The sequence below is a fragment of the Mytilus californianus genome, unplaced genomic scaffold (genome assembly GCF_021869535.1).
Source record: "Mytilus californianus isolate M0D057914Y unplaced genomic scaffold, xbMytCali1.0.p SCAF_8, whole genome shotgun sequence".
Lineage (NCBI taxonomy): Eukaryota > Metazoa > Mollusca > Bivalvia > Mytilida > Mytilidae > Mytilus > Mytilus californianus.
Window position 1 is genome coordinate 30,071,262 of NW_026262734.1, and position 27,177 is coordinate 30,098,438.

Here is a 27,177-nt window from a genome sequence, read left to right on the forward strand (position 1 = left end):
TAGAACAACTATGTAATTTACATAAAAGGCAAAGCTTCTAAAATAGCATTTTTTGTATTTTGTATAGACGAAACGGGAATATCAAAATAACAACAATACACATAAGTAACTAAATGCTTCTTACCCCCAGAAACCCCCGGGATCCTTGCTGTAAGCCTCAATGTAAACGCAACAAATCCTGTTGAACTTTACATGTTATATGTATAAACAATTCTAAAACATTCTAAGCAGGAACAAAAACATGACATCAAACGCAAAAACCACAATCCCCTTGCCTAGTCCTCCTTTATGACACCACTTGATGTGACTTTTTACATTATTTGAATTGCAGTGAGCAACACAATTGGTGGCATTAGTTGAACAGGATAGAATGACCCCTCCTCAACATCTGAGTTTATCCCTATTTTTGTGTTGGCTTCTGGTTGCTCAATCGTTTCTAATCTGTTTAATCTTATGTGCAATGTTGTTTGTCTGTTTGTCTTTTTTTGCCATGATTATTAATTACCCTTCTTTCTTTGACTGAAGATTTTTAATGCCTCTTGACATATTCGCCTATTTTCGTTCAAAAATTTGACATTTAAATGCATTTCCATTTACAAAAATATATTTATCGATAAGTAAAGGTACAAATGTAAACGTGAAAAATAAAATAAAAAAGAAGAAAAAACCCATCAAATTAGTTTTAATTAAACAACAGCATGTTATAAAATAAAACAAAATAAAAGGTTTCAAACATGTAATATCAACATATAAGAAAATATGAAGTGAATAAACAAACTTTTCAAAGTATCTACATTTATATATGAGACATATAAGGGTCCATAGCTATCCAGTTCATGTTCATCGATTTGACTCAAATTCTCATACTTGGTTTATAATATACTAAAACTTATATCCAAATTACCAAAACTAAAAAAAACAATTTATAATGCATTGGCTCCTTATGATTGATAAACATTTCTGCTTGTGCTTGAAACTTATTAAGCTAGGATCAGAGAATACAGAAGATCCTTTAAAAATGTTTGTTTTGTGCTTTTGATATATTCTGTAATTGAGTTGTATGTAATCCTAGTTGCATTCTATCTTTATTAATTCTATTGACATAATAAAGGTTTTTGTTAAAATAGGCATCTAGTTTGAAATAAATGTTGTATATGTAACCGAAATAAAAACTTTATTTTACATCCCTTTTTGGACATTTTTCAGTAATGATAAGATCTATCAGAACGTCATTCAATGAAATTCAGGAACTTACTGTTGAAATTTTGGAGACATTTGTCAACGTATTTTAAATCTTTTTTCTGTACTTCACAATTAAACCTTTATTGTACTAGTACTGTTAAGAATCAAATAATGTGTTTTTGGAACTATATATTGTTTTTTGTAACAATAGTTCACTTATTCACAAGATGTTGAATTTACACAAGGAACAGCTGCTTTGTAAGAGAAGACGTTACACAAGGTATTTTCTTCTCTGAATTACTGTAGTCTTTGTACTTTTTGTTCATTCTTATCAGAACTCTCTGAATCTCCATGGCAGACTCCTTTTGATCCTTTAAAACATCCACAATAGCTTTGATGAAGCAATTGCCATGATCACCTGTAACAGAAAACTAGAAAATTATTCGTATATTGAATCCTGCTCTTGTTTTCATGTCGGGGGATTCATGTCATTTTGACTCTCAGACTGTTGGATAGTTGGCTCATAAGTAATCATACCATCTCTTAATTTTTATATATATATATATGATCATGTGGTTGAAATGCAGACGATTTTGAAAACTTTCATCAAAATGTTGTTTTGGCCTATTTGAAGTCAACGCCAATATAAGTAAAGGTCAACAACAATAGTTCTATTTCATTTTAGTACATGTATATATTTTACATCTTGAAACATTTTTTGTATTGAAACATTTGACTTAATATTTGGAGCCAAATAGGACCCTTTCCAACCATACTCATTTATTTATATACATTTTGTTTATGAAAGGGGTTCTTGATTAATTGTTATTTAGCAAAAATGGGAGAAATCTAAACAGATTTTTCTTGGAAATTTCTATGAGATTCAGCAAAAGTGAATGTGTTATTTTCCAAATCCTTCATTAATGTATTCAAGCCACGGAACAAGGAAATAAGACCTTAACATTTGTCGTGAAAAAAGGCTCCATTAAATAAAAAGAAGGCAAAATGTAGGCAAATATATTGAATAAAAAGCATTATAATTGTGATCCTTCACATCTATTTGAATTCTTCACGTTGGGCCTTTACTTCTCCCTATTTGGTTGCCAGGTAGACCTTGAATTTCCATAAAACTATGAACATGAATAGACATTAGAATATTTGGAAAAATAAAATCACAACTATAAATCTGACATGCCCACAAGGAGTTTTGCGTTTATTATAATGTTGACGGACAGATGGACGGACGGACGGACAGATAGACAGACGAATGATCAAAGTGACAACTGTAAGGTTCATGTATCATTGATGCATGGCCCTAAAAAGAGGAAAACATCTTCAAATAGCCCCATAATGAAAGGTGCACAACTACAAGATAAAATCAGCTTTCAAGAAGTAACAAAAAAATGACTTTACATAACATAAGAAATCTTTTCTTTTTCATTTTTGTTTTTATTTTTTTATCTATTTTCTTATCTTATGAGGAAAATTGCAGTAGCTCTCAAAAACGTAAGTTCCTTGAAATACAAATAGGTCATAATGCCCTTCTTCTTTAAATAGATTTTTTTGTGAGTATGACATTTTTGATGTCACAATTGTTCTTGTAAAAATAATATTTGAATGATTGAAAATTGTTAAAACAATACCTACTATTTATACAATATACATCACTTGTGTATGTCAAAAAATCTGCTTCTCTTGGTATTCTTTTGGTTTCTTTTTTTTCTACGTCACTTGGTTCATTTCCATCATTAATGTCTGTTCCTTTAGGAATAGTCTGATATAAAAGAAAAGAGACTATACAAAGGAACAGGATTTCTAGGAAGAAGTCAAAGCCCCTGTTTAACCGTATTTAATCGTTAGGCTGACAGGATCATGCATCCTTCACGTGGCAGCTGACCTTGGAGCACAACTTGCTCACTTGGCAAACAATGTCATAATGATCATATGATATCAATTTTTCCCCTTTTTTGCAATCAAAACTTTTCCAACAAATAAATACTTTATTTCGATATAATCTGTTTATGATGGCATTAAAGTGAAACCAAGGCCAATCTTATTTTCTTCAGTGTTGATTATTGAACTAAATCACAAGCTATGCACAAGTTTCAAACAAGAATTCATCGGTCATGCTAAGTATACCCCTACTCAAAAAATCAAAGTATAAGTTACCAGGAAGTAGTTGTCTGAAAGATTAAACCACAGTCTCCAAGGAACCTATATTTTTTACCTGGCATTTTTGTATGGCAAAAAATGGGGTGAAACATCTTTCATAGGAAAGAACTTCTGTAAGGGATCAATTAACAATTTTTGTACATGCAGATATATTTGTAGTTCTTATTTTGCTGAACAATTTAACTATTTACAGTTTCTCTTTATTATTTTGTCTCCATTAATGGGTAAAAATCATCTTTCAATGGCAAAAACTCTGATAAGGGTTCAACTGACAATTTCAGTCATATTGACTTATTTGTAGATCTTAATTTGCTTAACATTTAAACAAATTCTCTCAATCTATTATTTTTGCTGCAAAAATGGCATACAGTTGCTACAAAACAGCTTTTAAGGGTATTATTGATAAAGATGGGGTCAATTGACTCATTTATCTGGTTGACTTATTTGTAGATCTTATTGTTTTGGTCAATATACTGTAAATATTTCTCTCTCTCTGTCACAGTTTTCCAGTTAATTACCAAAAACTTCGAAATTTTCAAAACAATGAGCTTTAAGAGGCAACCACTACACACAAGGTTGTCCGATTCCTCTGAAAATATCCTGGGTGATTGACCTTGACATTTTGGTCATTTTTACCGTACTAGTTTTGCTCTTACTGTTTCGGCTTTGGGATATAAAGCTGTGAATTTGTCTAAAATTTGACATTTTGAGGGCAATTACTTTATTTTGGATTTTTCTAAAAAATTTAATGGGAGACAGACCTGTACCTGCTGATCATATTTACCTGTTTTTTTAGTTTTAGAGATAAAAGCCAAAATGCATTTTACCCATATGTTATATGTTTAGCAACATCAGCCATGTTTGTTACATGATCAAATCCCGAAATACAATTTTTAAACTAGTTTCCCTTAGAACCATTTAATGTGACGTTTGGTTATATTTGGCCCACTAGTTTCAGAATAGAAGGATTTTAGTAAGTTTACAACCACGGAGGAACACGGACGACGACAATGGACATCAAGTGATGGCAAAATTTCACATGGCCTTTGAGATCGGGTGATGTTTTTGTAAAATCAAGAAAATGTATATCAATGAAATTAAGTATACAGTAAATAACAAAAATATGTCATAATGGTTAAGACTTTCAAGGTCAGTAAAAACACCTGCTTTGGCATATATTTTCCAAAGATCATTCCATGAACATGTTTACTAAGCTTCAGGTGTAATATAAACTTGTTTTTTTATTAAATATTTTTGAACTTCAATCGCGTTCATTTAAGATAATGTTTTTAACTTTCCGGAATCTAAAATATTCCTCCCCAAAAACTAATACTAACCTACCTTTTATTGTGATTGCACCGTATAATCCTGAACTTTACATTATCTTAAACCTTATTTCATTGTAAATCCCCCATCTTTGATTCTATGAGGATCCTTTAACGGCAATATTCCTGTCATTGATGTGATACAGTTTCCCGTTCTTTATTGTAGCCTATAGTCTGCACTAGAACATACCGTGGAATTAATCAAACGTTCCTAGTGGTCCGAAAAATATGTAAATTAACTGAACGCGAAACTCCACGACAACACTTCCGGTGAAAACAATGTCAGACTCCAACACTGACAATCGTCTCGGATAAATTGAAGGTCAGGATTATACAGTGCAATCACAATAAAAGTTAGTTCAATAGTGGTTTTAGGGGATAATTTCAGGTTCCGCTAAGAGAAAAACGTCATCTCGAATGAACGCAATTGATAATTTGAAATATTAACCAGATTCAAATTTTACATGACGGCGACTATAGTTTAACCGCAATTTCATGGTATTATACTATACTTTTACCTGATAAGAGATGGATGAAAGATGGATGCACTGACAGAAACAAAAAACATTACTCTCCACTTCCGTTACTGTCAAAAATGTATGCTATCAAACACAAAGGTCTTATGATACACTTTATTACTATTTAATAATTGTATTAACAGACATAAAGTCATAACACTTAAGTCGAGTGCTAATTATTCTAAAAAGATAGGTCATTTTAAACTTGTGAATTTTATTTTATCAGAATATATCTCTATCCAAATATAACAGGACCGATACCTTGTTCGGACCTGCATCACTGAATGCAATTGATTAAGGAGACATGCATACTAAAGCATAACTGATCATCCCCAAAATAATTGATACAAATTATCATTTCCAAGCTGCATACAAAACCTTCCGTAAAAATCAAGAAAAGTTTGACAAATATGTTCCTTGTTCACCAGTTTTAAAATAAAAAAAATATATCGGCAAACAGAAAGTGACTGCCTGGCAGATGTAAAAATTGCTTACACGCTACAGCTTTAAAAGATAATCAAGCTGAAGACCAAATATAAAAATCATTCCCTTACATAGAAGCCAAGAAAAATTTGACAAAACATTTCCTTGTCCAATGATTGTCGTAAAATTTCAAACTATCAGAAAAAAGGACTTGGTTGCATGGCAGATGTAAATATTGCAAGATCAAGCTGCAGACCAAATATAAAATCATTCTTTTTCATAAAAGCAAAAAAAAATTTGACGAAAGTTTTGTTCCAAAGATGAATGGACCGACATAGTCGAGCGGCTACTTCTGCTTACGCAGTTACAAGTAAGTACGCATGTAAATATAATACAAACCTGGATAATAAATAATTTTGGCTTCAAAGCCAGTGAAGGGTTATTCTGTGGTTGGAAGGCTTCCTGTATGTGTTTTTGTTCTACAAATGGAGGGTCCCCATATTCTCCTGGTTCTGCATGACACTGTATCAATCCTGATCTCCCATATGACATGACAATAAATAGTACACATGTATATCCCTCTTTTCCTTTAGGTCTGTAGTCGGTCTCCTTTGCAACTAATAGTAATTAAAATTTGAAATAAGACTACTAATTTTTTTAAACTAACACCAGAGAGTGGCAAGGATTATTTCACTGAACACATCAATTCTGTCTGCTCCTTTTGTTCCAATTTTGAGAAGTTCGTTTGTTGCCTTTTAGCTTGATTTAGTAATCAATCAAATCAAAACTTAATAAACAGGTCAATTAACCTCCGAAGAGCAACATGAGCAAATGAATTATTTTTTGTAAATCTAATGAGTTTCAGCATTGTAGCATTCCACGTTGAATAGTTTTAAGATAAAATGATAATTTCAAGTACTGTGGTTGGTAGCTAATTCATTATCATAATTTCCTTCCATCAGCATTAACGTTGGGCTTCAATCACGTTGGGGTTTAAGAAGTACTCTACGGGGATCAGTAGTCTGTAATCTCTGAGGTTGTGAGCCATAATTGTGCTTATCAGTGCGAGGTATGACCAACTCTGATCTTAACTGACAAGCATTTCAGTTTTCCTGAGATATCAAAGGTCACGAAAAGAAGGTGACTGGGTAGTCAGAAGATCTTATTCAGTTTATACCATCATTGTATAATTTCTTCTTTTTCTTTTAAATTTCTAAAACCTGATTGTCAAAAATAACCATTATCTGACTTGATGTGCATTCAAATCCTATATATTTTTAAGGAAATGTAATCAAAAGATCTTTTAACAATGATCAATGTGCATGCTATCAAATATACACACTAAATTAATCAAGATTTTAATTGTCGACTCATATTATTTATCATATTACCTCTATTGTACAGTGCTTCAAACTCTGTTTTTGTTAGGTTTTTGTACACCATTCTGTTCTCTTTGTCGTCAAATGGTTGAAATCCAAGGTGTTTAAGTGTTTTTTCTAGCAAATCACAATCATTTTTGGCATAAGACCTCACGTTTAATCCTCTTATCGGGGTATAGCCATCCATAAAGTTGCTAACAATTACTGCTTTCCCAACGTTTCCACATTTCATATATGTTGTTGAATCAAATTCTTCATCTTTTATATCTTCAAAGGCTGTTAGTGTAGGCGTTATTCTACAAATAATAATGATTTAAGGCTTTCTACACACACATATATATATATTATGACGTTCAGGATCTAATAATGATGTCGCTAATAGACGTAACCCCTAAGGACGTCACAAGCAACCATATCCACGAATATCTGTGAAACAGTGAAACCGGTAGGAAATTATGGAGAACATTTTAGAACATTTGGTGTCTTAATCGACAAAATGTGATTATTCATGTTGAATATAAATATTTAATGCATTTCTAGCCTTATTATGTTTTTCCTATATAAATGTATATATATATATGTTTTGTTACATGAAATTGTAAATGTCATTTCCAACATTGATTGATTGATTGGTTTTTAACGCCACTTACAACGACAAAATTATTTTATGTCTACCTGTGCGAATTTCAAACGCGCGATTTTACGCCAGTACTTAAAACCTCCCATCCTTTATGGGCGGATTTTACATTGATAAATAAAATCGTATAATAAAAAAGCAAAATTAGGATGTTAAATTTGATGTATGCCTTTTTGTGCTTCTTCGTTACATTTGTTTGTTTTTATAGTGATTAAGATGATAATACAATGTTGACTGCTGGACCCCTATTTTTGACATTTTTACCTATTGTGTCTGTTTGTTTTGTTCACGCATCGTTGTCAATATAAAGAAATTTGATGCGACTGTCATACAAGTGAGAGGTTTAGCTAGCTATAAAACCAGGTTTAATCCACCATTTTCTACATGAGAAAATGCCTGTACCAAGTCTGGAATATGACAGTAGTTATCCATTCGTTTGATATGTTTGAGCTTTTGATTTTGCCATTTGATTAGGGACTTTCCTTTTTGAATTTTCCACATATTTAGTAATTTAAAGGATATTTTTACCGTGTACTTTTCTTATTAAATCAATGTTTCATAATCACGATAATGTTTAAGAAAAAACTTGTACTGTACGGTAAGCTATAAAAGGCTCTGGCATGCAACAAAGTGAAACAATTTAAAAGAGAAAACAAATCGCCCGATTCATGCAAAATAATTAACAATAAAACACAGTCAGCAACAAAGACAACTACTTAACTACAGGCTCTTGACTTAAAAAAGGCACAAACAGAATGATGAAAAGACAGTGGCATTTATAAATATTCTTCCTATAGATATAATATTTACATTATCTTTCCAAAGAGCACAAATTATAACCTTAAGTTTACATATTCCATGTTATAAATTTTGTTTTTGCATGTAAATCTGGTTATGGATTCTAAATTAGTATATGCTTTGCAACAAACCTTCATTTGTTTGTTTCGTGATGTTCCCAAGATAACACAGGTAACAGATGGACATGCTATCCTAGCAGGTCATGTTTTCCCGGACTCTAAGTCTTCTTAATGAAGTGGTTATAGATAGAAGCAAATACAAATTTGTACGTCTTTTATCACCTGATTGCTCAGTGTTTCAGCCCATAAGTTCAACACTCAGAAAGAGCACACTACCGAGATACCTCCAAGGTAACTATTTGTTTGTTTGAAAATCTTGACAGGTCATATATGCAATTGCTTTATTTCAATTTATGACATAGATATATCTGTATTTGTTTGTTTTCAAAAAACAATTTGTTAAACTGATAAAACAAGAGTGCACAAGCTGAAATGGCTTGCCTGCTTTACTGATCTTTGTTGAATTTATGTTGAAAGACGTTGAGACAAGGTTTTATTAAAAATATCACAAATATTTTTATTTTTTATTAACAATCCATGATATGAGGTCAAGGTTAGATGAACACTCTCAGATGGACATGTGCACATTATAATCATTCCATAACCAAATATTATATAGTTAAACTACTGTTTAAAGAAAATGCATATGAGAACCATGAAAACTTTACTTTGACCAATGAACAATGAGAATGAGGTCAAGGTCAAATGAATCCTACCAGGCTAACATGTACACTTACAATCATTCAATACACTAAATATAATTGAACTATTGCTGATGATGTCTGAAAAGTGACGTAAACATAGAAACTTTACATAAACCAATGAAAATGAGGTTAACCTTATGGCCTTCAACAATGAGCAAAACCCATGCCATATGGTAAGCTATAAGACGCAGATTAACCCTACCAGACAGACAGGGTCACCTTACAATCATTCCATATACCAGATGTTGTTGATTTATTGCTTTTAGTATCTGAAAACTGACCACGAGTATCAGCGATTTAGAGCTTGCACATGGTCATGCTATTCCAAGACTGTTTATAATGTCTTTACATTTAATCTGTTGGAAGGGCACTGATTTACATTTTAGGGAAAACATGGGTTAATTATTATGGAAATAAGGCTTTGAACTAGCTTCAGCAATTGTGAGTACGCTTTGATTCGAGCGTCACTGATGAGTCTTTTGTAGACGAAACGCGCGTCTGGCGCAAATACAAAATTTCAATCCTGGTATCTATCATGAGTTTATTTAGATTGTACTTCGTGTTTTTTATATCATTTTGGATATTTTTTTTAAACAAAGAACTGATCTGATGAGTCAAACTCTTTTCAGGACAGGGTCAAGCGCTCACAAATTTTAAATAGCTTACATTTACTGATGTGGGTTTTGCTCATATTGACCTGTACAGTAAACTGCAATTGTTCACATCTTTTTGCCTAGGTATTTGGTTAGGTGCCACATTGGTAATTATAGAAAATCTCAGTATCCCTTATTTTCATATTCATATAATGTAATGACACATGTTTACTGTTCAAAAGGTTAAGTTGACCTCTAGATACTTTTGTAGTTTTTTTATTGGGTTAATTTAAGTAATGGCATATACAAGTCTTTAATTTTATTCATATATATTTTAATTATGATAGTTTCTGTTAAAAATTGTCACTTTCTGCATATTTGGCATTTAAAAGTGCATGTCTACCTTGTAACTTTCTTATTTACTCAATGTCTCAGTAGATTTTCTCAGAAATACTGAGAATTATTAGTCTAGAATCAGTTTCTGTAAATTCAGAAATCTTCGCAATATTTCTGTCACCTAGACGAATGTCGGGTGACATATTGCTTTTCGTTCGTTTCTTCGCTATAACTCTTATTCTTTCAACTTTTTTCCGCGACATATCTCAGGGACTTTTGGACCACCATCTGTGTATGTGCATGACATCGTGTGTATTTTCCAAATGGCCACAATTCCTATGGAAACTACACAAATGTAAAAATTATAATTTTTGTTTTTCAAAACAAATTTGAATATTCCTGAACTATAATGCGTGAAATTTTTATGCAACGTAGGTGTCTACTATATAAGAGTTTGGGTGATTTTGAGGATCGTAGGATTTACACGGCAGTGGTTTTTCCGTAATATATTTAATATCGAACCCTATGGGAAAACACAAAAGTAGCAGTTTCTGATTGAGTTTTGAAAATGTTCAAAATGCCCCCGGTTGTCAAGGATATGGCAAAAATGTTAAGAATTTCAAAATACTCCAAATTTTATGAAACTTCACAGAAATGTTAACTGGCATATATTAATTTCCAAAATGACCGCCGCTGCCAGTGAAATTGCAATAATGTGAAACATTCCGAAATACTCAAAATTGTAGGAAACTTTACAGAGATAAACTGGCATGTGTTGATGTGATATAGGCTTTGGAATTTTCAAAATTGTTACGTAACCGTCGTAAGTTGAGGACCGGGGTGACAACCGCTATAAATGATTTCAACGGCAGTTCTAGTTAATATTATGATTGTTGAAACAATGGACAAAAATTCAAGATTAATTATAGTGATTTCGGGAAATTGTGCCTACAAATAATGCTATCAAAAAATTAAAATGTGTGTTTTTTTTATATTAAAAAAAATTGCAAAAATGTCAGAACTTTTAGTATTTAAACATGAAATTGCAAAAAAGCTTATGTTTTCTTATCTACTAAAAATGTTGAACATGTTTGATGCTTAGTGAGATTGGGTTATATTTAGACTTTCCAATATATAAAACGTTTTAGTGTGAAATATTTAGTTGGTATTTTCTTCACTTTTATCTTAACTTCATTTGTATCTGATATACTTATGTTTCTGGTTATCTGACTTACGCATCTTTTGGTGGCAGTATCTGATCATCTTCGCCATGAGAAGTTTCAACTTGGTCATAACTGTAATGTACAAATCAAAATTGGTTTACTTGGTGTGTATTCTTTAAATAATTTTATTAGGACAATATGTAAAGATAGAGGTATCTTCATGCTTAACGTACAGTGAAAAGGCATGAGAATCAATGAATTAACTTGAATAGATAGTCGAACAATTATTTTCATAATATAGATTATATGTTTATTAATTATTGATTATATTTACAAACCCTTCTTTGGTATGTTTGGAGTCCATATGGCTACCCCCACCTTGTGCATCTACCTCCTCAGCTCCTCTTGTTGTTTCATCCGGTTTTTCACTCATACTGACTATCCCTTTTCTGAAATATAAATATAAATTCTATCAAATACAGTGTCTAATTTATTTGCAGTCCATATTTTCGTTACTGAAGTTCTTTTCAACTAATTGCCAAATAAATAAAGATAAAGTCGTCATTTTAGGAATTGCTCCTATACATGCTATAAAGAATTGATGACAATATTATGTTTTCCAGTTTTCAATTTTATCAATTATATGTACATATATTATACTTGGATTTCTGTACTGTAAATTTCATGAGAGACACATAAGGCTCAAGCATATAAGGCTAAGACACATAAGGCTAAGACACATAAGGCTAAAGCATATAAGGTTAAGTCACATTGGGCTAAGACACATAAGGCTAAGACATATAAGGCTAAGACAAATAAGGCTAAGACACATAAGGCTAAGACACATAGGGCTAAGACACATTGGGCTAAGGGTCGCTTACCACACCAATTCCCAATAGAGACTGTAGTCCGTAATTTTTATTTCCTTTTCTTAAAGCTTTGTCTTTAACTGCCGTGTACCATAATGATGTGTGCATGTATTGTATAGTTTTATAAATTACTATTACAAATAATATATAAATGTATGCCTGATGTACATTTAACAAGGTAAGCAATGCGTATGTAATTTTGATATGTATTTTACAGACTTTAATTTTTCTATCTTGACTTAACAAACAATATATACTGTTTTTGGCCCTAGTAGTTATACAACAAAGATCATGCTGTCATTTTTTTCCATCTTACAACGTCTCATGTCTGAAAAAATCTTTTATTGTGTGATATATTTTTTCATACAATCTTTTTACATGTTACTTATAAAATGGAGAACCTTTATATGAATGGAATCGTAACTTCCTTACAATCCAATTAAAATAAGAGATCATGAGTTCACATGTTGATGATAAAGATTTGAAAACTCTTTGTTCTACTTTCTGTTTTAAAGACCTTCAGGATCCTCCGATTAAACGTAAATGTGAAAGCTGCAATTAAATTGGCTAATATGATAATTACCAGAATAGAAAGTAGACCAAAGTCTTGTCAACTCCTTGTGAATCTGATGGAACTTTTAACGAGTTAGCAGTCATAATGTTAATAGCTGCACTCTGCAGATATTTTATTGTGAGCTTTTATTTTACAAGTTACAACATATCATCTTACTAGGCAAATGTGTTCCCGGAATTTGTGTACAGGTAAAACCGGTCTTAGATAAGATACAATACAGTTGTCTGATCTGCAATTTTATCGAAATAAACTGGCATGTGTGGATGTGATACTCGACTTTGGAATTTTCAAATTGGTTGCGTAACCGTGGTAATTTGCGGACCGGGGTGACATCCGCTATAAAATATTATAACGGCAGTTCTAGTTAATATTGTGATTGTTGAAACAATGGACAAAAATTTAAGATTAGTTATTGTGATTTCAGGAAATTATGCCTACAAATAATGCTATCAAAAAATTAAAGTATTTTTTTTTTTTGATATCAAAACAAAATTGCAAACATGTCAGAACTTTTTGTATTTAAGCATGAAATTACAAATAAACAATAAAAAACCTTATGTTTTCTTATCTACTAAAATGTTGTACATGTTTGATGCATAGTGAGGTTGGGTTATATTTAAACTTTCAAATATATGAAACGTTTTAGTTAGAAATATTTAGTTGGTATTTTCTTCACTTTTATCTTAACTTCATTTGTATCTGATTTACTTATGTTTCTGGTTATCTGACTTACGCATCTTTTGGTGGTAGTATCTGATCAACTTCGCCATGAGAAGTTTCAGCTTGGTCATAACTGTAATGTACAAATCAATATTGGTTTACTTGGTGTGTATTCTTTAAATAATTTTATTAGGACAATATGTAAAGATAGAGGTATCTTCATGCTTAACGTACAGTGGAAGGGCATGAGAATCAATGAATTAACTTGAATAGATTGTCGAACAATTATTTTCATAATATAGATTATATGTTTATTAATTATTGATTATATTTACAAACCCTTCTTTGGTATGTTTGGAGTCCATTTGGCTACCCCCACCTTGTGTATCTACCTCCTCAGCTCCTCTTGTTGTTTCATCCGGTTTTTCACTCATACTGACTATCCCTTTTCTAAAATATAAATATAAATTCTATCAAATACAGTGTCTAATTTATTTGCAGTCCATATTTTCGTTCCTGAAGTTCTTTTCAACTAATTGCCAAATAAATAAAGATCAAGTCGTCATTTGAGGACAATTGCTCCTATACATGCTATAAAGAATTGATGACAATATTATGTTTTCCAGTTTTCAATTTTATCAATTATATGTACATATATTATACTTGGATTTCTGTACTGTAAATTTCATGAGAGACACATAAGGCTCAAGCATATAAGGCTAAGACACATAAGGCTAAGACACATAAGGCTAAAGCATATAAGGTTAAGACACATTGGTCTAAGACACATAAGGCTAAGACATATAAGGCTAAGACATATAAGGCTAAGACACATAAGGCTAAAGCATATAAGGCTAAGACACATAGGGCTAAGACACATTGGGCTAAGGGTTGCTTACCACACCAGTTCCCAATAGAGACTGTAGTCCGTAATTTTTATTTCCTTTTCTTAAAGCTTTGTCTTTAACTGCCGTGTACCATAATGATGTGTGCATGTATTGTATAGTTTTATAAATTACTATTACAAATAATATATAAATGTATGCCTGATGTACATTTAACAAGGTAAGCAATGCGTATGTAATTTTGATATGTATTTTACAGACTTTAATTTTTCTATCTTGACTTAACAAACAATATATACTGTTTTTGGCCCTAGTAGTTATACAACAAAGATCATGCTGTCATTTTTTTCCATCTTACAACGTCTCATGTCTGAAAAAATCTTTTATTGTGTGATATATTTTGTTATACAATTTTTTACATGTTACTTATAAAATGAAGAACCTTTATATGAATAGAATCGTAACTTCCTTACAATCCAATTAAAATAAGAGATCATGAGTTCACATTTTGATGATAAAGATTTGAAAACTCTTTGTTCTACTTTCTGTTTTAAAGACCCTCAGGATCCTCCGATTAAACGTAAATGTGAAAGCTGCAATTAAATTGGCTAATATGATAATTACCAGAATAGAAAGTAGACCAAAGTCTTGTCAACTCCTTGTGAATCTGATGGAACTTTTAACGAGTTAGCAGTCATAATGTTAATAGCTGCACTCTGCAGATATTTTATTGTGAGCTTTTATTTTACAAGTTACAACATATCATCTTACTAGGCAAATGTGTTCCCGGAATTTGTGTACAGGTAAAACCGGTCTTAGATGATAAGATACAATACAGTTGTCTGATCTGTAATTTTATCGAAATAAACTGGCATGTGCTGATGTGATACTCGACTTTTGAATTTTCAAATTGGTTGCGTAACCGGGGTGACATCCGCTATAAAATATTTTAACGGCAGTTCTAGTTAATATTGTGATTGTTGAAACAATGGACAAAAATTCAAGATTAGTTATTGATTTCAGGAAATTGTGCCTACAAATAATGCTATCAAAAAATTAAAATATGTTTTCTTTTTAATATCAAAACAAAATTGCAAACATGTCAGAACTTTTTGTATTTAAGCATGAAATTACAAATAAACCATAAAAAACCTTATGTTTTCTTATCTACTAAAATGTTGTACATGTTTGATGCATAGTGAGGTTGGGTTATATTTAAACTTTCAAATATATGAAACGTTTTAGTTAGAAATATTTAGTTGGTATTTTCTTCACTTTTATCTTAACTTCATTTGTATCTGATTTACTTATGTTTCTGGTTATCTGACTTACGCATCTTTTGGTGGCAGTATCTGATCATCTTCGCCATGAGAAGTTTCAGCTTGGTCATAACTGTAATGTACAAATCAATATTGGTTTACTTGGTGTGTATTATTTAAATAATTTTATTAGGACAATATATAAAGATAGAGGTATCTTCATGCTTAACGTACAGTGGAAAGGCATGAGAATCAATGAATTAACTTGAATAGATAGTTGAACAATTATTTTCATAATATAGATTATATGTTTATTAATTATTGATTATATTTACAAACCCTTCTTTGGTATGTTTGGAGTCCATTTGGCTACCCCCACCTTGTGCATCTACCTCCTCAGCTCCTCTTGTTGTTTCATCCGGTTTTTCACTCATACTGACTATCCCTTTTCTGAAATATAAATATTAGTTCTATCAAATACAGTGTATAATTTATTAGCAATCCATATTTTCGTTTCTGAAGTTCTTTTAACAAAATGCCAAAAAAATAGAGATAAAAGTCGTCATTTGAGGACAATTGCTCCTATACATGCTATATATCAAGTTTTCAATTTTATCAATTATTTGTACACATATTATACTTGGATTTCTGTACTGCAAATTTCATGAGAGCCACATAAGGCTAAGACACATAGGGCTAAGACACATAAGGCTAAGACACATAGTGCTACTTGCTTACCACATCAGTTCCCATTAGAGACTGTGTAGTCAGTAATTTTTATTTCCTTTTCTTAAAGCTTTATTTTTAACTGCCGTGCACCATAATGATGTGTGCTAAACGTTTGCATGTATTGTATAGTTTTATAAATTACTGTTATAAATAATATATAAATGTATGCCTGATGTTCATTTAACAAGGTAAGCAATGCTTATATAATTTTAATATGTATTCTACAGACTTTTTACGTGATTTATTTTTTATTACCATCGTTTTACATGTAACTTATGAAATGGAGAAATTTTGTATGAATGGAATCGTAACTTCCTTACAATCCAATTAAAGTATAAGAAATCATGTGTCCACATTTTGATTATAAAGATTTGAAAACTCTCTGTTCTACGTTCTGTTTTAAAGACCTTCAGGATCCTCTTATTAAACGTAAATGTGAAAGCTGCAATTACAATGGCTAATGTACTGATTGATAATGTAGTCTTAGATGCATGATTTCTTTTTATTAGTTTTTGGCTTTGAACTAGCTGTCAGTAACTGCGAGTACTCCCAGATCTGTATTTAGTGTCTTTTTGGTGTTTGGATGTACAAGTACCCGTTCACGTCCACTCTGTGATTTTGTTGCATGTATTTCTATTTGTATCCATCTGATGAGTTAAGTCTTTTTCAACTGATTTTTATAGTGTGTTCTTATGTTGTACTGTTTCACCACTGTCCCAGGTAAGGGGTGGGTTGGCGCCTTAAAACTAGTTTAACCCCGCCACATTCTGTATGTGCCTGTCCCATGTCAGGAGCCTGTAATTCAGTGGTTGTCGTTTGTTGCTGTGTTACATATTTGTTTTTCGTTCATTATTTTGTACATAAATTAGGCCGTTAGTTTTCTCGTTTGAATTGTTTTACATTTGTCATTTCGGGGCTTTTATAGCTGACTATGCGGTATGGGCTATAGTTGTTAATTTCTGAGTCATTTGGTCTCTTGTGGAGAGTTGTCTCATTGACAATCATACCACATCTTCTTTTTTATATACTATGATAAATACCAGAATAGAAAGTAGACCAATGTCTTGTCAAATCCTTGTGAATCAGATGGAACTTCTTCACGAGTTAGCAGTCATAATGGTAATAGCTGCACTCTGCATATATTTTATTGTAGGCTTTTATTTTACAAGTTACAACATATCATCTTACTAGGCAAATGTGTTCCCGGAATTTGTGTACAGGTAAAACCGGTCTTAGATCATAAGATACAGTATAGTCGTCTGATCTGTAATTTTACCGATTGTGTCCCATTTCCATTTGTTACATTTTGACTAAGTATTAGTTCGCATATCGGTGATGCATGCATAGCAAGAGACGCTTACTTTGACGACGCACCCTTTCTGGTTTCTTTTGAAATCATGAGCTTCCGTCCTTTTATGTTGGTTAGCTTGATTTGTCTCTTCTTAACATTGTAAATTAATGTCGCTTTAATTTAAACCCACCCTTTTTTTGTCTATACACATTGACCCAATCTGGATCATGTTTTATCTATGGTCAATGGTTTTCTTTAAGGAAGAATCAGACATTCATAGTTGATGTGGTCTATTGTACTGTCCAGTATTTTGGGTGATTCTTGTTATTCTTTTCATGTTTCATGTGTATTATGGGTATTTAAATTATTTGGTTAAAGTCTTACATGATTATTGTTAGAGCTTTACCGTATTAATTTTTTACATATGATCATGATGATGTGATGTTTGAAATGTTTTAACTTAAAATCAAGCATATTTGTTTTTGTGTTGTCCCACTGACTAATAAGTGTATCTTAGAATTGTTAACTGACCAGAAAAGAATTTTCAAAAACGTCCTACTATTTTTCATTTGAATTTCATGGATCCAAAATCAGGAAAATAAAATTGTAATTATCATTTAGTTTGATTGAAAACCTTCCCTTCTGTTATCTACAGATGGACACACATGTCCACAGTCGTAGCCGACTGAAAAGGGACAAAAATATGTCCCCAGCACAGTTTAAGGGTTATAGATCAAATCTGAACCGCCAAAAAATCCATTTCATGATAAGTTTAGAGACTTTATTAACAGGGTTGGCAGCACAAATCCCCTTGTTTTCTGTGTATTGCACAGCCCAGTGAGAAATACGGTACACATCCTGTTTTTTGTTGGTTTTACGAATAAATACTGGGTAATATGAAATACTGGCCTGAATTTGTAAAAGGATTCAGCGATTAATTACAAATGCAATACATGAACAAGATATTGAAAAGACAATATTTCTAAGTTTACTTTTTTGAGCTCTTATCATATCATGTTATATTGTGTATTCATTTACGAAAGCCTTCAGCTTCCAGACATACATGAAAGAACTTGGACAAATATGAACAGTTTTAACAAGATAATATATATCGCCAATGGCAGTCAGCAGGGTTAAAGAACATCAGTTGTTCGATCTGTTAGTCAATAACATACACGGTACCAATTTTTCTGCACCAGATGCGCATTTCGACAATCAATGTCTCCTCAGTGATGCTCGAGGCCAAAATATTTGAAAATCTAAAGCTTATTAAAAACATGAAGAGCAATACACTAAAAAGGACAAAAAGTATAGCCAAAGCTGGGCAAGGAATCAGAGCTTTGCATGAGGGAGATACATTCCTTAATTTTAAATAATTTCCAAAATTTTGTAACAGCAAATGCTTTTTGTTAAAATATACTTTTTCACTTTTTTGGTCTTTTGGAAAATGTTGTTTGTGCTGTATTTAGACCCCTCTACAACGAAATTTGTATTACATGCACAAGTATAAAAATAGCGGATTTTATCCAACGCAATCATAGGTTTGAACGTTGTTTTCAATTAAGACTTGTTTATATTTATTTCGTTTGGGCTTGTATTATATTTTCCCTCCGGATTATATAATCCGTTCATCCTATTTCGACTCTTTAAAATTCAAGAGTCTATCCTAAATTGAGGTAAATTATATGGCCTTCCAAATACTGTTTCGATCCCTAACATCACTGAAGAGACATTAATTGTCGAAATCCGGATATGGTGTAAAAAAATTATAGCACCTTATGTTTGTGGTTTTACCATCTTTGCCGCAAGTTTATTGTTTTCTGTTTGGTATTAAATTTGTATAAAGATCCATTTTGTTACATCTTTGTGATCACTTTATTTGGTAATCGTCAATGGTAGTCAACAGGGTTTAAGAACATCAGTTGTTCGACCTGTTAGTCAAATGCGATTTGTTAAAATATACTTTTTCACTTTTTTGGTCTTTTGGAAAATGTTGTTTGTGCTGTATTTAGACCCCTCTACAACGAAATTTGTATTACATGCACACGTATAAAAATAGCGGTTTTTATCAAACGCAATCATAGGTTTGAACGTTGTTTTCAGTTTAGACTTGGTTGTACATATAAAGACTATTATATTATATGTTTGTGCGTTTCTCTGTGATGAGTGTTCTTGCGTATGTTTGTGCTGTATTTCTGTCGCGTACTGTTATTTTAGCGATATATTTTAACATTGTCATATAAGCGGGAGGTTTGGCTAGCCATAAAACCAGGTTGAACCCACCATTTTTTCTTAAAATGTCCTGTACCAAGTCAGGAATATGCAATTGTTATCAAAAAGTTCGTTTCTATGCATGTTGGCGTTTGTTTTTGTGGCACTTCAGTGTTCCTGCTCCAGGAACTAGGACCGTCACAAAATATGGGAGAAAATTAAAAAAAATGTCATCATGATCTCTTCATGTTTAGAGTTAAAAAGAAATATTGTTTGGTATTCTATTTAAAAACGGACTTGAAAACAAATGTCACACCTTTTTGAATGTGTAAAATGTTGTATAGCCCATAAATACTATAAAAATGCTTAGCTACTTCATGACCGTCACTGACATTTCGATATCTCAGAAAATAATTATAGATTTTAACAACACCAATTTAGTTTGGCATTCTAATAATATGACATCCTTAAACCTTTAATGATAATATAAGAGTAGAGAAAAGTTGGAATGCTTTGTGTGTTATGGAGTTAAGCACATGGTGACGGAGTTCATTGGCAAACATGGATTTGTGTTCTTTAATAGTTTGGCCAAAAGCCCGAAGATCAAGAAATCAAATTGATGTGGCCTTAAATTACCTTACAAGCTATATTTATTCAAAGAATGACTGCAACTTTAAGAAATCATAGCGCATATTCCGCCATATCAGAAACAAACTGATTCAAGAAATCATAAATACTTGGTATATGAAAAATATGCTGCATACATATGTATGGAAGTTATTGTAGAGAAAAAAGATTGAAGGTAACAAAGAACATTTTTGTACTTGCATAATTACCATATACTTAGTACTTTTCTATCAAATGAAAACAAAAATTAGCCTTTCATAATTGTCATGCAAATTTCTGAAGCACAAAATATTTGTTTGATTATCTATTAAAGTCTTTGTAATTAAACCAGTTTCGACCGTGATGATCTAATATACATATTATGCCTTCTGAGGACCAATACACATATATATATATATAATATATATTTGTGTTTTTTTTCAGTCCTTCAAATGCTTCGCAAGACTATACGCAACATTTAGTTAAGGCTAACAAAAACAATAAACACAAGTAACAATAAACACAAGGAACAATAAACAAAAGGAACAATAAACACAAGGAACAATAAACCATCGGAACAACAAACACAAGGAACAATAATCACAAGGAACAATAAACACATGGAATAATAAACACAAGGAACAATAAACACAAGTAACAATACACACAAGTAACAATAAACAATAGTAACAATAAACACAAGTAACAATAAACAATAGTAACAATAAACTCAGTCTGGTAACTATAATAGTTCTAGATCCTTTATCATCCACCCTGTTTAAAGAAACGTCATAAAATGCATGGATATTTAATAAAAATATTTGAATTTAATTTTTAAAATCATATAAAATATCATTGTAAAACAGAACAAAAGTGAATTCACTTGAAAAATATGAACGGCTATTTTAACCGGGATACATTTCACTCCAAAATTAAACTACTAGTATATGTATTTCTATTGATATATAAGGAAAAGGGCAAAATGAAAACTCATATCCACCAATCAAAGTATCATCTGTTAAATCCAATAATGCAGTTAAGTAACTGATGGAAAATTTTGTTCATTTCTCGCAGAAATTTAGTATAAACGTTCAGTTTATAGCACCCCCCCCACCCCCCCCCCCCCCCCCATTTCCCTTTTACATGATTTGTGGACCCATCCCCGAATATAAACAACAGGGAACTCAAAACTGACAGTGATCTTATGATAAATGAGGTCTGTATAAGGCACGGGGGAATGGGTGGTGTGACTTCTGGCGTGCTGATGAAATTTAAAAAAAAAATCCCCTTTCATATATTGCCGAAGACCAAAAAACTGTTCCATGTTATAACTTATATATTCATATAGGAAGTAACCCACAGCCACCCCCGTGGTATAGGGAATATTGAGATAGGGAAGGTTAACTTGCCCTTTTTATTGATTTAAAAGTCGATTGGATATATGCAATATTTGAGGCAAAACATATGGCATATTGAAATGTGGTATACGGGACTTTTATTTGAAAGGATTGCACTTTTGGGATATGGGATAATGCTAATACCCCCCCCCTTTTCCCCACTTCCAAAAAAACCCTAAACGCGAAAACAACATTGAAACTTTGAAATAATTTAAATTATCTATTTACCACAATAACTGACTCGACACCTGCTTCATTTTCCATATTTTAACAGATACATGTATATATTAAAAGGTTATGCATATTGTTGTCAGTTATAAATCGAGATATATATATACATGTAAGTAAATTTGTCCTAACTATTAACCTGTAAGTTGCTTCATTTTTTTTTATTTTGCACGTTAATGTCATCGTTTAACTGGACATTGCCGTTTTACACGCAAAATACCATTGACAAGCTGGAAGACACATTTATTATTTTTCAGTTACTATTATCCCATAAAGAAATTACGATTATCAAACAAGAAAAATGCCATCGAATTACGATTATCATCCCGAATTTTTGGACGGTAATTTTCTAAGCGCTTAGACAATTATAGTGCACCGTTACGATTTAAATATGATGTAATGGTATAGAAAAACCTTGCAGCTGAGTAACTCTTGACAACAACGGGCTACATTTGAGAAAAATGACTGAAAAGATTTTACCTATTTCTGCCGTCGCCATATTGGGATCGTCGTAATTCCAGTTACGATTATCAGTTTAACACCAGTGGTCGTATGGTGTTTACATATCTCAGTTGATACGTTATGCTCGTGCATGTTCACACTATACTGACTTCTTATACAGGAGTGTGCTCCTTACGCAGAAACTGCCCCAACAGAGTTATGAGGAGGAAAAATTAAAAATGACACTCCGTAAATTTTATGGAAACCATCACGAATTGGTTGACCTATACGATGTGCCTGTGTCTAAACTAACTAATGACATTTTTACCACGTCTTAGATAGTGGTTTCACATCTATGTCGTTTGCCTGCTAAATACCGAACGTGACATATTCCCGAATATGGCTGTCATATCGAGTGTGAATTTGCATTGCTATACGACGTGTCTCGGTATTTTGTACATCCAACATTCATGTATTTATTCTTTATGTTTCTGTTATGGTTTCGGTTGGATAATGTGTTATGTCTTATCGTTTATAGTACAAATAATTTAAAATAGCCTTTCATTACCATCATTGTCATGAAAATTGTTTGGAATGTGAAAATAATTGCATAAAGTTCGAGTTTGCATGTTCGTTACGTAAGTGCGTCACTGTTTGTGATGTCCTGTGGTGTCTGTCCTTGATGGAAGATGTTCGTGGTTGTTATGCGGTTTGCGTATTGTGTCGACTATTATTTGTTTGCGCGTTTCTCTGTGACGAGTGTTCTTGCGTATGTTTGTGCTGTATTTCTGTCACGTAGTGTTGCCATTTTAGTGATATTTTTAACATTGTCATATAAGCGGGAGGTTTTACTAGCCATAAAACCAGATTCAACCCACCATTTTTTCTTAAAATGTCCTGTACCAAGTCAAGAATTTGGCAGTTGTTATCTAATAGTTCGTTTCTATGTATGTTGGCGTTTGTTTTTATTGCACTTCAGTGTTCCTGTTGTTCCTTTGTTTTCCTCTTATAGTTGATGTGTTCCCTCGGTTTTAGTTTGTAACCCGGATTTGTTTTCTCTCACTCGATTTATGACTTTTGAACACCGGTATACTACTATTGCCTTTATTTATAGATAATTTTCTTAAAAATTTATGAGATATCTATTTGTCTAAATGGGAAAAACTTTTAACATGAACCCAACAAATTCAATTTCGATTTTTATGATTTACATATAACAAATTACATTTAAATATTTAAAAAAAACTATTTCAAAGAAGACGACTATTCAAAAGTTTTGTTCATTGCTTAAATTTACACAATTTTTGCTTAGATTCATAGTAGCAGCTTTTGGTAAGCATCTTTACCAGAACATGAATAAGTTGCTAGATTAATTTTTCTGAAAATAGCTTCTTCCAAGGGATCATAGTTATAAACAATCAGGTATTCAGAAAAGTTGCTAACCAAAAGTTGTTGCTGTTTATGTAATTATTTGTCATTGAATTCAAAATAACATGTTTGTTTTACAGTAAATCATACACCAAACGGGATATTAAATGTTTGTCCTGGGATTCCTTCGTTATTCGGAGCATCCCTCGAGAACAACGAGGCCGGTACAGTTGAATCCGTGTACATTTCCTTTCGGGATTAATGAAGATGTGTAACTGTTGTATTTACAACAATATTTAGAAGGTCAATCCCAACTCAAACACAAAAGAAGTGCTAGTACAAAGGAAGTCTGCTATTATAGTGGAGGAAGCCGAAGTACTAGTAGAGGTCTTCCAAGTTGCTCGGCGGGAACAGCCCAACCGAACAGATATCAGCAGATTGATCTCAAGGTCAAAGACCAAATGAAGTTCCAAAAATACCAATTCTAGCATAAACTCCGGTCGTCTGGGTACAAAAAATTTGTGAGGGAGGGTGAATCTTTTTAAATGTACTTTTTTCTCGAACTAAAGAAAAGACTTTTGCCTTGTTATGTGTATAAAAAGCTAACACCTATAAGGTATTGTGAACTTTTTTGTTTTGGTGACTACAGTTTACTTGTCAAACTTTTGTAATATTGTTCTGTCTGTTATAAAGTAGGTTCGCCTTTCACTGTTAATTCCATAAACTATGTACTTTATACCATTGTACATTGAGCCCTGTCATTCCATTCATTTCATTGTTTTGTATATATGTTATTGTTATTAATACAGGAAATAGCACAAAGTTTCAAGTCCAAGTTTCTCCGAAAATCAACTTTCTGATGTACTGACATTTCCAGCACCCCGAGTTAGAACCGAAACAGGGATGTTCAGCACTGCATCCATTGGTCTTAAATACTAGTCCACAAACCCACACATAACCTATTTAATTGGGTGATTGTCCCCAACATATTCAGTTATTACCGTGAACATCTCTGTGACCTGTCTCAAACTGAACAGTATATTGTCTCAAATTAAACAGTAAATTGTCTCAAATTAGACAGTAAATTCTTTCATAATTCAAAGGTTTTTTCTGGGGTTCCCTGTCTAGTTTCGCTTTAATAACTATGAAAAATTAACAGTTGAAAGTGAAACCAAACTGAGTTCACTGATAAAACCGAATAAAAATGAAAATAATTATTTAGCGCAGATAAAAAGTTTATAAATCTTTTCAAGCTTAATATGACACTATATTTATTTAAATTAACTAACCTTTGAGATTGTGAAAATCAATTGTTCCTCTCTCCCTTCTCTCTATTCAAAGAACACTTGAAACTGCATATCCTGTAAATTAAAAGACTGGTTTGTTCTGCAAATACCTTCTTTTTTGCACAAGGATAATAGTTTCGCTATAAGGTGACCAGAAATCACCTCTATAAATAGTAATATTTTTCCTTAGTAATATTATTGTTCTATAAATAATTCAAATACATAATTCTACTTCCTATTAAATTTACATCGAAATAGTACCTGTAAGTACCTGTTGGTACAATAACAAAACAATTAAATGTAAGGGAGCATGCAACTGGTTTTTACCGTGAATTTAATTAAACTTGGTTAGTCCTTCATAGAATATGTTTTATTACAGATGTTTACGTCATACATAGATATAAGAAGATGTATGTATTTAAATAAAACTTCATCTGAACAGCCTTATATTCTGAATTACCATTTACCCTTAAATGCTATAACAGAAACTTAATATATCGAAAATGATAAGTACAAAATTTGTATGAAAGAAGATTTATAAGAATATTAAAACTAGATACAAAAATACATTTAGGTATAAGAAAAAAGTATTAAACCAATGTCATTATTACTATCTCATTGTTCATGTAGTTGATGTTTACACTTGATTAGAGGACATTAATATTGACTTTGGTTACAGTCATATCATCCTTCTCAGGTATTGACTTTGCTAACGTCTGGTCACTTAATACAGATGTTGACTTCGGTTACCCCTAGTCACTTTACACAGATATTGACAATGGTTACCTCTGGTCACCTTACACAGATATTTATTTTGGTTAACAACGGTCATCTTACACATAATGTATAATTATATTGACTTTGTTACCTTTGCTCACCTGAAGCAGAAATTGACTCTGGTTACCCCTGTTAACCTTATATTTTTATCACTCATGAACGAGGTCAATACGTTATATATGGACCTGTACAGATTATAGTGACCGAGGACGAAGTCCAAATGTCAATATTAACTTACAGGTCCATATATAACGTTAGACTGAGTGAAAGTCCAGAATTTATATATTGAATAATATGTAAATAGTGTATTATGGAAATGAACTTCAATGTTAAACACGTAATAACTTTTCTAAAAATCTAGCCGTCTCATAGCTGATTAAATTTGAAAATATTTTTCCATGCAGCTCTTTATACCATTCAAGCCCAAATTTCGTTGAAATCAAAAAGATTTTAAAAAATGTCATCAAAGTCTGTTTTTGGTGCTTTTTCCGGGTATACATTCCAACGTAACTTTCGAAGCGTTCGACAAAATTCGTTCTATTTCACTTTGTCGCATGATGGACTTGATCGATATTGGGAGAAAAATAAGGCTTATATCGTACCTACCTTTCAAAGCTAAACATGCGGATTTTACGTATTCTTTTGTGGGAGAGCGTTTATATGTTGACATGTAGATCTCTTTCTGTTTTATCATCATAGTGTTTGTATGTGTATACATGTTTTAAATTCCTCTAGAAAACATTCATTTTAAAATAATCCAATGCCAACAGTATTTTCGTCTTTAAGATGTATTTCTTTTCTCTTTTTCGTATAGCATGTTTAGTATAAATTGTCAATAAATCTCCAAAACAAGTATAAGTTTCTGACTCTGTTCATTGTTTTTGTTTTCGGTTATATATATTAATTCATTTTTTTCCTTAATTGTTTTTAACATTTATTCCCAATTTTTCTATATCTAGCTAGACTTTGGAGGGTTAAATGCTAACAAAATATGTTAATTGTAGAAGACTTTATAACTTGTAAGAGGCATGCGCTGTTTGAACTTTAGAAGTAAGGAGTTTTGTGTGTCGATTAATTGGGTTGCCTGTCTAAATTATTTATGTATACTTCAAATCTCCTTTAAATCATATTTAGAAATTAAAATATACTAACATGTTCAAATAATTGCTTTTATAATTTGAGAGTCGTTTTTTTCTTCTTATCATTATCCCCTCGTCTAATGTTCTTCACATTCTGCTATATTGCCACGGTAAGAAAAGCTAGACATCATCTTACCCAGCGCAAACCCTCCTCTAAATTATTCCCGTATTAATCAATATTAATCGATATTAACTGATTTGGTTATAT

General features: G+C 32.0%; 1 protein-coding gene across 6 annotated transcripts; it reads right to left on the bottom strand.

Moving 5' to 3' along the window:
• Positions 1-665: 665 nt before the first annotated feature.
• On the bottom strand, positions 666-25,230 carry LOC127710890 (caspase-7-like). Of its 6 annotated transcripts, XM_052216851.1 has the most exons (11): positions 25,057-25,230; positions 15,836-15,946; positions 15,570-15,629; positions 13,732-13,842; positions 13,466-13,525; positions 11,628-11,738; positions 11,362-11,421; positions 7,012-7,295; positions 6,020-6,237; positions 2,830-2,956; positions 666-1,600 (listed from the first exon to the last, which is right to left on the bottom strand). In XM_052216851.1, exons 2-11 carry the CDS (start codon positions 15,928-15,930, stop codon positions 1,419-1,421), a joined length of 1,308 nt encoding a protein of 435 aa, XP_052072811.1. In that variant the 5' UTR covers positions 15,931-15,946; positions 25,057-25,230; the 3' UTR covers positions 666-1,418. The 6 variants fall into 6 exon arrangements, with proteins under 6 accessions (XP_052072811.1, XP_052072815.1, XP_052072814.1 ...); XM_052216855.1 differs by lacking the exons at positions 15,570-15,629; positions 15,836-15,946; XM_052216854.1 differs by lacking the exons at positions 13,732-13,842; positions 15,570-15,629.
• Between the last annotated feature and the right edge of the window lie 1,947 nt (positions 25,231-27,177).